Genomic DNA, 14304 nt, shown 5'->3' on the forward strand with positions numbered 1-14304 from the left:
GCCGTTAATTCTAGATTGACAGTGCTTTTAGAGGCTTTTAAGTCTAGTCTAGCCCGAGCTTAGAAGACTAGTGCATTAGGGCTGAAACTAGGTACCTAGGTAGTTGTTTCTTGTAGAAGAGATGTGAAATTTTATAAAAAATCATGCCACCGTCTTGTCTTAGAGACTTTACATGTCTTATACAATAATGGAATCTTTATTAAGACATTTATTGTGAAGTAAAAATAATATGCTTTTATTTTATTAGGTACATACTAGCGACCCGCCCCGGCCTCATACGGGTTAACAAATTACATAAACCTTCCTCTTGAATAATTCTATCTATTAAAAAAAACCGCATCAAAATCCGTTGCGTAGTTTTAAAGATCTAAGCATACATACAGACAGACAGACAGAGGAAGCGACTTTGTTTTATACTATGTAGTGATTTAAAAATATTTGTTATTAGAAACGTGTGTATATAACACATCAAGTAGGGTCGAAATACATGAAGTGGGGGACAAAAAACTTGAATTATTTGATCAACATTTAATTGTAATTTATTATTCATAATTGTAATCAGGCATGGCTTAAATACATATTTGGGCGTTTTCTAAAATAAATATAGAAAACCCGATTCTCACGGATCCTGGTGTTTTTGGGTTCTTTCAACTCAGAATCACTAGCATATTCAATCCTGATGATAAAAAAACTTGTCCCAAAAATTTGTATGAAAATTGTACATTCCACTACGTACGTCCTTAACAAGTGAAAAATTTTCTCATAATAAAACGTGACGTAATGGAATGGACATTTTGGGACAACTTTTTTTAATGGAAGGATGGAGAGTGCTGTCGATTCTGAGTAGAATGAGCCCAAGACTGTCCAGATTTGAAAGAATCAGGTTTTCGATATTTATTTTAGAAAACGCCCAATTACTCGTCACCTATACATATACATATTCATCTCGCCTGGATAAAGCATCACATAAAACGTAGAAATATGTTAAAAGCGGAAAAATCACTGCTGTATCAGGCGAAGCTCGAACTCGGGACTCTGGATCACTAGCCCATCGCTCTGACTGAGCTACCAAGACAGAGTCGTGACGTCGTCACTTTTAATTGTTTTAAAGAGCTATGGCATCGTATGTGTATATTGCACACAGAAATAAAATCACGAGAAACACAGTTACAGAGCAAATTAAATACAACAAAGGCGAACTTATCCCTGTATGGGACTTTCCGTTAACCATCATCATCATCAGAGGTCATCGTTTGAAGACGTTTCTTAAAACGTATCACATGACAAGATGTCCCTTTTTATCGAGGATGCCCATGCGCTGCATCCAGCCGATGAAAGCCGCGCGTTCGTGCACCTCCGCGCGCACGTCGCCCGCGCATTCGGAAAGCGCACGTTCGTGCCAAACTGAAAAAAAAAATGGTTGTCTGTAAAGTCGGTTTACGGAGGATAATTTTGCGTGATATCGTCTGCATATACTTTTATACGTTACAATCCGTCCACAACGTTACCATGGAGATCTGTCCACAACGTGACACTTTTTCGTACATGCTGCCGGTGTTCATCAATTTATATGATGTCATCACGTCAAAAAAAAAACAAAAATAGAGGAGCTTAGAAATTAATTAAAAGTCAATACACAAACGGGTCTACCGCGATAGAGTTTCATTGTTTTTACCTTAAATTTCGACGTTTCAGCTGAGTTGCACAGCTGGTGCACAGTGGAGGCGGTAGACACGTTTGTGTAATTAAATATGTGTACAAAACGCGAGAGTTCAAAATACACCGTCTAGGGCGAGGCTCGAAATCGCGACTCTGAATCACCAGCCCATCGCTCTGCCAACTGAGTTAACGAGACTTCACCCGGGGACGGTGAATATTTCCACCATATGGCGCATATTAATGAAATCTGAAAACGATGTCAACCGATGTCCGTAATCGTTAATACCAAATTAATTTTCAAAGTGGAGGAGGTTCCCAATTCGTCTCAAGGAGATAAATAAAATGAGTGACATATATAACTTTGTCAGTAGAAAAATGTGCAAAATTTCAATTTTCTATGGGACGATTTCACGCCTACATGTTTTAAATTTGCTGCTTTTTTTCTACTGACGGAAATGGCTTGACTGACTATAGATATAGAAAAATAAAAATATAGACCGATAGAGAAAAATAAAAAGGAAGAGACAGGCAAAAGAAAAGTACAGACTGTGAGCGACAGAGAGAACATACCTGAACCATCATTACACGACTGCAGGTCTAGTAGACAGTGGTTTTGGAACACGCGTGCTCGCTCCGGGTACGTGTACGCGCATACAGGCGCGTACACCTCCGGACAGCGAACCGGACAGAAGTGGTCGCAGGGGAGGCCGTTGGGGTTTGATGTCATGGCTCTGGGGAATCGGATTCGTTATAAAGCTTCAAAAATGTATTTAAAAATTAGTATGAAATCTGTTATTTGCTCGTAATTTGTAGAATAATCCAAAAATCGAAAAAAGGCAAATGTAGTGGCATAGCTATGGTTAATATACATGAACTTATATAAAAATATTTTCCATAATGTCAGTATCCAAGGAGGAAATTAGGGACTACGTTTGTTGTTACGCAATTTAAGGTTCTACCTAAATTGGACATTCCATAGCGTAAGTATGGAACAACCATTTTAGCTAGTTTCTCCATACAGTCACCAGTATGGAGAAACGGCCGTGCCCTGTCCTCTTAAGAATAAATATGTGACGTTATCGATGAAAAGGGACCTTATTGTCGATGGCGGTTACGCCATTATTAACGATGCTCCGATATAAATACAATGCCGCGCGACGCTGTGCGGCGTAAGCGCCATCGACAATAAGGTCCCTTTTCATAGATAATGCCCCATATAAATAACTTGTAACGAATGTGATAAAAATGTATTTATTAATATCCAGTGCTTCCATATTCTTCTTCATAATATTTGCTTTTCCCCTAACCCGTTCTAGACCCTAGTGCTCTTGATAAATACTGCATCATTTTTGATTTGTATTGAGCTTGGCTTGCAATAAGATCGTGCTTGAAGCCATTCGGCCATCTTTCGGCCTTTCTTTGATTGTATTTTCTTGTTGGTATGTTTTTGATTTCGTTATAGTCTCTGGAACAAAATGTACATTTGGATTTTCCTATTTGACATGAATTATGAGGAAAATTGTCATTTTTTCACGCCAGGTGCCACGCCATTTTACCACCAGCACCACTTGGCTGACTTCTTGGTTAAGGTCTGGCTGGTACTTCAGTCAGCTAGTCTGCTCCCGAGGGAGGGGTGGGAAGTCCCTGCCTATAAGGTAAATTACCGTCTAGAAGCGCTTCGTCGCCCGCTGCTTAGACCACCACCAGCACCACTTGGCTGACTCCTTGGCAAAGGCCTGGGTTGGTACTGCAGCCAGCCAGTCTCCTCCTGAGGGAGGGGTGGGAAGTCCCTGCCTATAAGGTAACTTACCGTCTAGAAGCGGTTCGTCGCCCGCTGTCTGACCACTACCACCAGCACAACGGCTGACTCCTTGGCAAAGGTCGTGCTGGTACTTCAGCCAGCCAGTCTCCTCCTGAGGGAGGGATGGGAAGTCCCTGCCTATAAGGTAAGTTACCGTCTAGAAGCGCTTCGTCGCCCGCTGCTCTGACCACTACCACCAGCACCACTTGGCTGACTTCTTGGTTAAGGTCTGTGCTGGTGCTTAGCCAGCCAGTCTCTTCCTGAGAGAGGGGTGGGAAGTCCCTGCCTATAAGGTAAATTACCGTCTAGAAGCGCTTCGTCGCCCGCTGCTCTGACCACCACCACCACTTGGCTGACTCCTTGGCAAAGGTCTGGGCTGGTACTGCAGCCAGCCAGTCTGCTCCTGAGGAGGCAGGTGGCTGCCTACTCCGTCGCATTGGTCGATTGACACCGTTCTGTACCCTGAAAATTCGCAAATAAATAACTTATGACTTATGAAATAGGAAATGATTGGCTAGATTGTATTGAAATACCTGTTAATTATTTCCCGTTATAAACCGTTTCATTCAAAAATCGGTAGAGTTGGACCAAGAAACGTCTGCAACGATTTTGGTAGCACACGCAGTGCAAGTGTTATTTTAAACGCCAAACTTCTATGAAATTATGACGTAGGAAGGTACAAGTAAAACTTGCACTGCGTATGCTATCAAAATAGATACAGACTTTACTTGGTCTAACTCTAATAGGCTATATGACACTATTTTTATTAATGGTATATGTGGATCAGCTAGGTTTGTTCTGAGGATCGCATGTTTGCATTATGGGATTTTTACCACCATATCATTGAAATGGTGAAAGTTTTCTTTATTTCTAAATGTTCTGTTACCGTTTGCCGTTTCTGCTTAATACAATTTTAATTCTTATTACATAGGTAGGCAAAAAAACTCACTATTATAATCATACCGAAGCCCACAATTCACCTTCCTAAAAAAGCACTCATTCTTAAAAAGCCTATATTTAGGCCTCTTATTCTCCAACTTCACTCCACAGATGGCCTCCAGCACATTCTCGCAGTCTAAATTCTCGCAGTCCATGGGATTCTCGTAGGCCTCCTTGTACTCTTTGACGGCTTGTTCTATTTTCTCGTCGTCTAATTCGTGTTTTATCTTCTCTTCCGTTCTTTCGTCGTTCTTTCCCGGTTTGAAGACGACGCCGCCTTCGGGTGGTTCTGAAATTAATGATATTATAAATTTTATTCGTTCCTTAGTTGTATCAATGACAGTATTATATCTTTCTCACTTAGCAATGTGCCAAAGTGAATTTTCAAAAATTGCTAATTTCCCATGAAATGTTCTCGGTATTTTGTTCTGCACGTTTATTGCCAAACCTTCTTACAGATAGTTTCGATTCCTATGACACTTAAAATAGACGCCAATGAGTAACGTAAATGTTAAATGAAACAGTCGTCAACAATTTAGAATATTAAACTCTAATCTGAACGGGAACTTTCTAAGTGGAATAATTGCATGAGAATTTTCTCATGAAGGTTTCCAGAAATTTTGAGAATGTTCTGCAACTTGCACTTTGCTAGCTGTAGGTATTTTATAAAGGTCAATTTACCTGTCTCCGTCTTATACCGCTCATTAATGACGTCTCCGACCGCGACGCGTTCCATCATGTTCTTTACAAAGCACGTCTTTCTTAAGCCCGTCCTTTATAAAGGCAAAATTACCTGTCTCCGTCTTATACCGCTCATTAATGACGTCTCCGACCGCGACGCGTTCCATCATGCTCTTTACAAAGCACGTATTTCTTAAGCCCGTCCTTTACAAAGGCAAAATTACCTGTCTCCGTCTTATACCGCTCATTAATGACGTCTCCCAGAGCGACGTGGCCCTTCGTATTCTTTACAAAGCATATACTTCTGTCCTTTTGACGACTGGTCCGGCCTAGTGGGTAGTACTGCCTGTTAAGGTGACGGTAGAGGTGGGTAAATTTTCAGATTCTGTCAATTTACCCCATTTCACACACAAGCGCACTTCACGCACACTACCTCACTTTACTGGGACAGGTCATTGACCCATCAAGTTTTTTTAGGATTGCGTTTTGAGTTTAGTGTTAACCACTGACCTCTTTTGAGGAACAGAAACTGTAAAAACGTTCCATTGAAAGAAGAAAGAGAAACAATACATTAAATCTTGCTCTCCTTGTCTGTTCATGTCACACGTGACGTATTTAAATTCTAATTTAATTCATTTGATTGTTAACTATTTTCTGCATATTATGGCTTTGTCGAGATACGCGTTTTGTAAAGTTAAACCGAATAAACCCAGATGTCATTAAGTCAGATGTAAAATGTTATTTACTACTCTATACGGTTATTCATAAGGCGAAAAATCAATTCAATTAAAAATTTAAATAAATAAAGTTTCGGCAGGGTGGAAATTTAATTAAGGCCGACAAAATAAAATTTAATAATATATGTCGGCTGATGTACCCCTAAGATCTTTACAGATTTACTTGTACGAGTATCCTATATTCGTTATTTATTTTGCTATTAAATTTATAAAATTAAAATAAATAATTAAATATTATACTGGCATTCCACCGCTATTATTTCAGTGCTGAACTGATTATCTTCGATCGTAGCCTTGATGATGTAGTTGTACTTACACTTACGGCGGTAGGAGCGGCAATGAACCCCGCGCAGCGTAGAACGAGAGGTGCGTTGGGATAAGTGCATATACATATAATTCTTCGTGCGTCTGTCTGTCTGTCCGTCCGTCTGTCACAGTCTATTTTCTCCGAAACTACTGGACCAATTCAGTTGAAATTTGGCACACATATGTAAATTTGGCACACAAATGTAAATTTGTGACCCAAAGATGGACGTGTAACGTAAATAAAATGTATTTTAGAGAATTTGAAATACGGTAGCCATTTTTGGGGGGGGTAAATGAAAAAATTAAAAAATATGTTTTTTAAACTATATAGTGTTACATATCAAATAAAAGAGCTCATTGTAAGAATCTCAAACATAACTTTTTTTATAATTTTAGGATTAATAGTTCAGCAGTTATTCATGAAAATAGGCAAAAAATGATCATTCTCCGCCCACTTTCTCCGAAACAACTGGATCTAAAATTTTGAAAAAAATACACAAAGTAGTTCTTTACCTATATATGTCAGGAAAATCTATAAGAAATGTGCAGTCAAGCGTGAGACGGACTTAATATACGGAACCCTTAGAATGCGAGTCCGACTCGCACTTGTTTTTGTTTAGCTCTTATTAGGTTTAAGGAGTTTTATGAGTGAAAAAAGAAGTTTTTTGTTTTATGTGCCCGCGTTATTGCCGATCGATTGTGTTTTAAACGATAATTAGACAAAAAAACTTGTTTTTCACCCAACGAATATAGATCCCCATGACACATCTTCCAAGTCGCCTTTGGATAGGCTTAATTTTAAAAATAATTGAAATAATGTTCTATATCATTCATACTTGCAAAAAAAGACTAAAAATAATTTACGTGACCAATGCTTATTATTAGTAAATATCTTACAATTTAATATCTGATATATCACACGATACAAAAAAATGGCCGCAAAGTTAAAAGTTTATTTATTTACGTTACTAGTCCATCTTTGGATCACCGACTCTTTGTCATATGTGAAAAATGTGTACCAAATTTCAATTGAATTAGTCTATTAGGGGCAGACACACGAGTGATCATAAAAGGGATTTTTTTTTTGAATGATTTGTATGTACTTACCCCAACGCACCTCACGTTCCACGCGGCGCAGCGTAATCAGTAAGTACCTAATAATTATTGTCCGACCGAAACACAAATTTCTGTATATATAAATATTGTTGTCCTACTTGCTCGCCAACTTTTGGTCTTTGTCACATAGTTTAGTTTCATAATATGAAGTACTATTTCGTATGTTTCGGCCAGGCCGAAAGATTCGGCCGTTTTTTGGCCGAAACCGAAACTACGGCCGAAACATGATTTTATGGCCGAAACCGAAACCGAAACCGAATCTTCGGTCGGACACTACGAATAATCACAATGGTCTTAAGTACCACAGACCCTACTGTCGCTTAAGTCCTTTATGCCAATCTCTGCCTATTAGAACTTATAAAAAAAAAAGAAACCGAGTAATTATATCCAACTACCGAACCTGCTTACAAATTTTCTCGAGATATTTGAGAAATGTGATATGCAAAGGAGAACATTCGAACAAACGAAAGTATTTTTGCCCAAGCTGAAACGGAGACCTTCGCCTACGCTCGGTCAGTGATGGTTTAGGTACAGTCAGCTGCAGGTCACCCCTGCATAGAAGATTGTATGCAGGGGTGGTATCTTTTCTCTGCAGCTGACTGTACACCTATAAAAAATTGTTGTACCTGCTGCAATTTTATACCGGTACCGTACTTTATATTTCAACAGGTATAGTACCTTCAAAACGAAGCGGTATTGATAAATAATAACGGTACCGTACCGCCTATAAATAATAATAATAATTCAGCCTATATACAGGGTGGTCCAAACCTTGACGACCAAAAATTTTTTTTAGATTCCTCACGTCGTGGGCTATCAGAATATACCCCCATGTATGTTAGCCGATTTTTCGTAGTTATCGAGTTATGATTTTTTTTTTACTTTTAACTTTTCATATGAAATTCCGGGGTTCCCATACAGAGTGGCTAAAAAATAACTGCATTTCCGTTGCCAGGGAGGTTTTGGGATTATACTGAGCAACTTTTACAATGGGGCCAACCCCGAAACCGCGAAAAAAAATTACCCTTCCATAGAAAATGGACTAGCCAAAATGTATAAAAAGCCAATTTTTTTTTCGCGATTTCGGGGTTGGTCCCATAATAAAAGTTGCTCAGTATAATCCCAACACCTCCCTGGCAACGGAATGCAGTTATTTTTCAGCCACTCTGTATGGGAACCCCGGAATTTCATAGGAATAAGAATAAGAATAGAATAAGAATAAGAATTGTTTATTGCCACATACATGAACATAAAATAGAGTTAGAATTACTTACATAATAAAATAAAACAGTTGTTATCATATACAAAACAAAAGTGAGAAGATCTTTGTATTAGGCACAGGGTTCCAGTCTCAGCGTGTGCCGGGCCTAGGTGCCCGGCGCTGGTTTTCAGACCGGTCCCAGACTAAGGACGGTCGGAGAATATTACCTACATAGGAAAAGTTAAAAGCTTAAAAAATCATAACTTGAAAACTACGAAAAATCGGCTAACATACATATGGGGTACATTATGATAGCCCACGATTTTTGGACGTCACGGTTTGGACCACCCTGTATAGACAATAATCTCAACGCTAGCCCAATGCGGATTGGGGACTTCACACACAGCTTTGAATTTCTTCGCAAATGTATGCACTACGAGTATGCAGGTTTCCTCACGATGTTTCCTCCTTCACCGAAAAGCTAGTGGTAAATATCAAATGATATTTCGTACATAAGTTCCGAAAAACTCATTGGTACGAGCCAGGATACCAATGAGTTTTTCCTTACCGCTTATACCGTAAAGAAATAATGCAGTCTCTGCTTTGCACGATTATTGTGTGGACATAATTCTTATAATCACCGAAACATACATACCTCTACGCACAGAATGTCATTGAAATAAAACATTGTTTTTTATAGTAAATTAATATAACATTCGATTTATACACATAACAATAAGCAGGCCAGGCCGCAGCGATATTGGCCTGTAAGCTTCATCTCGGTCTCCAAATCCGCAAAACTCGCTGGTACTAAATGCTGATCTTGCCGTTATTAATTATCTTGATTCTTGAAGATTATCAGAACAGCACGTTACGTAATCGCATACATAGACGGAACGAACGTCAACAAAGTAGGTGTAGACACTGCAAGTCTTTAGGTATTAAACGAATTACGCTTCGTATTAATAGATGAGTAATATTTAAATGAACATATAATATTCTCTAACATAAATACAAGATTACAATTAATTGACATCAAAAGTCATTGACGTACAGAAGTCATATACATTTTTATAATGACGCAAAATTGATACCAGCATAATGAAAATCAATCCCAATCAGTAAAACGAGTCTTTAAACTTTTTTCATTTTAAGCGGGTTTTGAAGGAACAAGTTACTTAAATTCGATTGTAATCGTATTGTTTTAGGATAATTTACTGCTGTTTTCGACCGTTACGACCCGTAAATAACAACAACTCACATTTAAAATTTGACTGGAGCTCGACGTGATTATATTTATTTACCCTATTTTATGAAATACAATTTATCTACTGGTATACATTTTCGTATGCGTATATGATGAAATGTCTTTATTAATGTCAAAAACGAGCTATGACGATGTACACGTCTGCTTCGATGCAAGGCCAACGGCCATCTGACTCGAAGAAGAGTTTTGAGTGATGTCGTCAATGTATGGAAATTATACGAAAGTTTACATTTGGGATTGAATTTCTGTGTTGTATTTGTGAGTAAAAATATAAGTAGATAATAATCTGGTAGTTTAGTTAACTAGCCTTCAAAATCCCACAACAACTCAATTACTGTCAAAGACAAAACTGTAATGCGTCTTGCTCAAACGGAACTCCATATTTTGATTTTTGGACACTTTTAGTGTCGATTTGTAGAGAATTACAGGAAATAAAAAAAAATATGGCGTGAAGAGCCGGTACACGGCTTCTTCGTGAACAGATTTGCGTATAATTTAATGCAGTTATTAATCATTCATTGAACAAATTGATTGCACAAAGTGAGGTCTAAATCGAAAACGTCATATACCGTCCCCTTAAGCTGCGGTCCTGGGTTCGAACAGTCAATCTGTGTAAGAGTATCCTATAATATTTATTTATTTATTTATTTACTTTATAAAGGTCAATTTACCTGTTTCCGTCTTATACCGCTCATTTTTGACGTCTCCAACCGCGACGCGTTCCATCATGTTCTTTACCAAGCACGTCTTTCTTAAGCCCGTCCTTTACAAAGGCAAAATTACCTGTCTCCGTCTTATACCGCTCATTAATGACGTCTCCAACCGCGACGCGTTCCATCATGTTCTTTACAAAGCACATATTTCTTAAGCCCGTCTTTTACAAAGGCAAAATTACCTGTCTCCGTCTTAAACCGCTCATTAATTACGTCTCTCACAGCGACGTGGTTCTTCATGTTCTTTACAAAGCATATACTTCTGTCCTTTATAAAGGCAAAATTACCTGTCTCCGTCTTATACCGCTCATTAATGACGTCTCCGACCGCGACGCGTTCCATCATGTCCTTCACAGAGTACTCGTCCCCCCTGGCCCTCCCGGCCCTTCTGAAACTTTGGGCATCGCTGTTGCCTGACGGTATGAACACTACGTCATTGCCGGCTTCAGTGGCGGCAGTCTGAAAGCAGGCAACAATTATCTGCCTGGAGGCTTATTCTGATTGTAATAAAAGGTTATGATCGGGATTTGTTGTGGTCGTTATGGATTTGATTTGTCAATCCATAACTAGACCCCGTAATAAGCTATCGGTTTTACACTTTAATATTAATGAGCAAAAAACAAAGGAATTAATCACGAGGCAATAATTAAAGGAATTAATAACTATCAAGATGGCGCTCGAACCGGAAGTCCCGTCACTTTCAGATACTGACTGTTAAATAACAGTCTAGGGGCCTAAGCCCGTACCATGAGTTACTGACAGTGTCAAAACTGACATATACGCTATCCAGAACGTAATTTACTTTCTATACATCTCGCTCGCACTAATATGCGAGTACGAGCGAGTTGCATAGAAAGTATATATTACGTTCTCGATGGCGTTTAATGTCAGTGCCAAACTGGTGGGGTAGCCACACTGGTCGAGGGCCTAGCCAAGCCCATGGTATAATAATATACTCCGCCTGGTACTCTATTCCGAGATTCGCGAATGACCTAACTGGCACTTGCCTACGTCATCATGCTGTTTACAGGTTCTCAAACTTTAAAATGTGGGAGAATTTTAACCAACAGTGAAAATTATTTTAACGGCATTAATTTTAAGTTATTCATGTAGAAACATAGTAAAATAAAACAAATCTATACTGCACTTTTCACTCCTACTCTTACAGTTCCGAATAGAGCAGCCAACCATTTTCGTAACAAAACATTAATTACGAAGCTTACGACGTGAAAAGTTTGGAAAACACTGCGACTGCTGACACTGAGCGAGAAGGAAATAACAATTAACACGCGTTCGACAAGGACGGTCGGTCAGGGACAAAATGGCGGATTGTCAAATGTGACAGCGCTATCCTGTGTTGCCAGTAGTGTAAACAGAATTACCCGAACGTCTGAAATTTCTTTTGTGAATCGGAAGATATTGCTAACGAATAATTAAAAATGACGTGTTATTGTAAAATTTAAGATAAAATACATATAAATGAAAATTATTAAATTATAAAGAAATAAATTAACTTATTAACCATAGATATAAATGATATAATGTACCCATGTAACATGTTATGTTGAAATAAAGTGGCAATGTTATTGTGACGTAGGCAAGTGACACTCTGGGAAGAGAAGACCATGTTTTATTAGACCATGGCCAAGCCAGAAAGCTTCTAGAAACGCACAACGCACAATTCATGAAATAAGACTATAGGCCCTATAGACTTATTTCATATAGTATAGGGTATTTGACTAGTAGTCAAATCAGTTTCTTTTTTCGATCTGTCAAAACGATGTTACTACTGTGAAATTTATATCAAACACTAGCATGTGACGTCACAATCAAATTACTCACTCTTTATAGTTTTATACGTGTTTTAAAATAGAAAGTGTGTCTAAAAATAACTGCTGTCTACGTTTCTCTAAATCTTCTGGTGCTTTATTTCATGCATGGTGTAAAATAATATATTTTAAATATAGGTAGTCAAATATCCTATTTCTTGTCACCATTAAATAGGGTAAGTGCGTTAGTTTTCGTCCAGCTCTAGTTTTCGTCCACTTGACGAAATTTGAATATAAACCTAAATTTCTGCACAAATTTGGACTTATTGCAATCTTTAATATCGAGATAATATATTTATTTACAAAAAAAATATGTTTCTCAAGTAGCAAATCAAGTACCTATCAAAAATATTATTTGCTAATATGTCAAGTGGACGAATACTAGAGCATGGACGGAAACTAGCACAATGGCCCTATACACTCTGAGTCTTAGTGGTGCCAAGTTTGCCATTAGATTGTGGCGGTCAAAGCAATTTATTGTCACTGAATGCATTTTAGACTTTTTTGCTTAAGTTGTTGTTTTTTCTTAATGGCGAGCCTTTTTTTTTCAATGCATTATTTTCCCGATTTCCCTTGAGAAGGTTAAACAGATTTTTTTTAATAAACAAAAGGGAGTGGAGCTCGCAATAATTTTCTACAATTTCTTGTCGGACTATTACAATATGAGTGCTCAGTGTATGTCTTTCAGACAATAACATTAAGTTTTTCATAATAAAACAATCGAAAGTTATAAATCTTTCCTAATATTATTGCAATATTCTGCCGCTAAAGTGCAGCACCGTGTTAGCACCCATCGTAAACCATAGAGTGGCATAGAGTAACTTATACATACTGTGCCTTAATGTTTTTTGTAGAATTTCCACAGCCAATAAAATATGACATTGATACTTACAAAGATTACAAAGGGCCTACCGGGAAAGCGAAAATCGAAACTCAGCTATTTGCCTCTTTATCGCTTAAATATGGAAGAGTGATAGATAGGTTAGATAACAAAATTTCGACTATCTCATTTGCTGTAGACCCTTAGATTGTGACTGATTGTGCCAGTGGCGCCTCCTAGAGTTTCGCTTTCGCGTAATATTCCCTATTATCAGGTTAACCTATATAGCAAATTAAAAAATTACCGTCTGCTCCAAATAATCCGAATCATTCGCCTCTTTCTCTTCTCTCTCGCTCTTCAGTTTGTCTCCCTTCCTCTCCCCCCCACTATTCCTCCCCTTCTCATTCCCCTTTCTGAAATCCACCGGTGTTTGTACGTCCGAGTGTCCCATGTATGTGGTGATGACGTCAGAAGTGTTGTATGCCATGTGGCCGGCTTCGATAGGCAGAAATGTTGTTAGAACGAGTAGTAGGTACAACATTGTTGCAGTGAATGGAGTTATTGTTGTGAAATGTATGGTCGGCATAATAGGGATGTAATCTGTAAAAAAAATAGGGGTCATCTACACAGATCAAGCCCCAAACTATAAGCAAAGCTTGTACTAGGGGTGCTAGGCACGTTGCGGAAGAGTACTTCGGCGTTCCTGGGACCTCGCCGTATAGCAGCGAGGCGGCAACAGAGGGGTTTTAGTGGGTAAACCTGGGGTCTCATTAGCCCACAACAGGGAGTCCCACATAACCATCCCGGCCCGTCCCCGCGCCATGCGTAAAGCATTTCCCCTCTTAAAAAAAACCGGCCAAGTGCGAGTCGGACTCGCGCACGGAGGGTTCCGCACCATCAACAAAATGACATGACAATTGCGGCTTATCAAGTATTAATTTTGATAGATGTGTCTCCGCGAGAAGTGGCACAAAAATGAAGCAAAAGAGAAAAAAATGTTTTTCATCCAAGTTCAAGGAAATGAATGTCTGTAAAAATATGCATTATAAACCCCATTTTATGCTCCATCATTTTGAATTTATTGGGTTACTCTCGCTTGCTTGGTTTAGCTGAAATAACCGTTTAAAAATTACCTTGATATTTTGACATTTTCGTGGATAAGTCTGGAACAAAAGAAGATCGAAGGCTGATATTATGCATACAATGTTCTTAGGACCTGCCACTACTGCACCTCT

General features: G+C 38.6%; 1 protein-coding gene across 1 annotated transcript; it reads right to left on the reverse strand.

Annotated features, from left to right (window-relative positions):
* Positions 1 to 1276: 1276 nt before the first annotated feature.
* Positions 1277 to 13563, reverse strand: LOC134660198 (uncharacterized). Its single transcript, XM_063515925.1, has 6 exons — positions 13374 to 13563; positions 10708 to 10879; positions 4410 to 4688; positions 3763 to 3922; positions 2230 to 2390; positions 1277 to 1404 (listed from the first exon to the last, which is right to left on the reverse strand). Exons 1-6 carry the CDS (start codon positions 13554 to 13556, stop codon positions 1277 to 1279), a joined length of 1083 nt encoding a protein of 360 aa, XP_063371995.1. The 5' UTR covers positions 13557 to 13563.
* Positions 13564 to 14304: the final 741 nt, after the last annotated feature.

Source organism: Cydia amplana, chromosome 26 (genome assembly GCF_948474715.1).
Source record: "Cydia amplana chromosome 26, ilCydAmpl1.1, whole genome shotgun sequence".
Lineage (NCBI taxonomy): Eukaryota > Metazoa > Arthropoda > Insecta > Lepidoptera > Tortricidae > Cydia > Cydia amplana.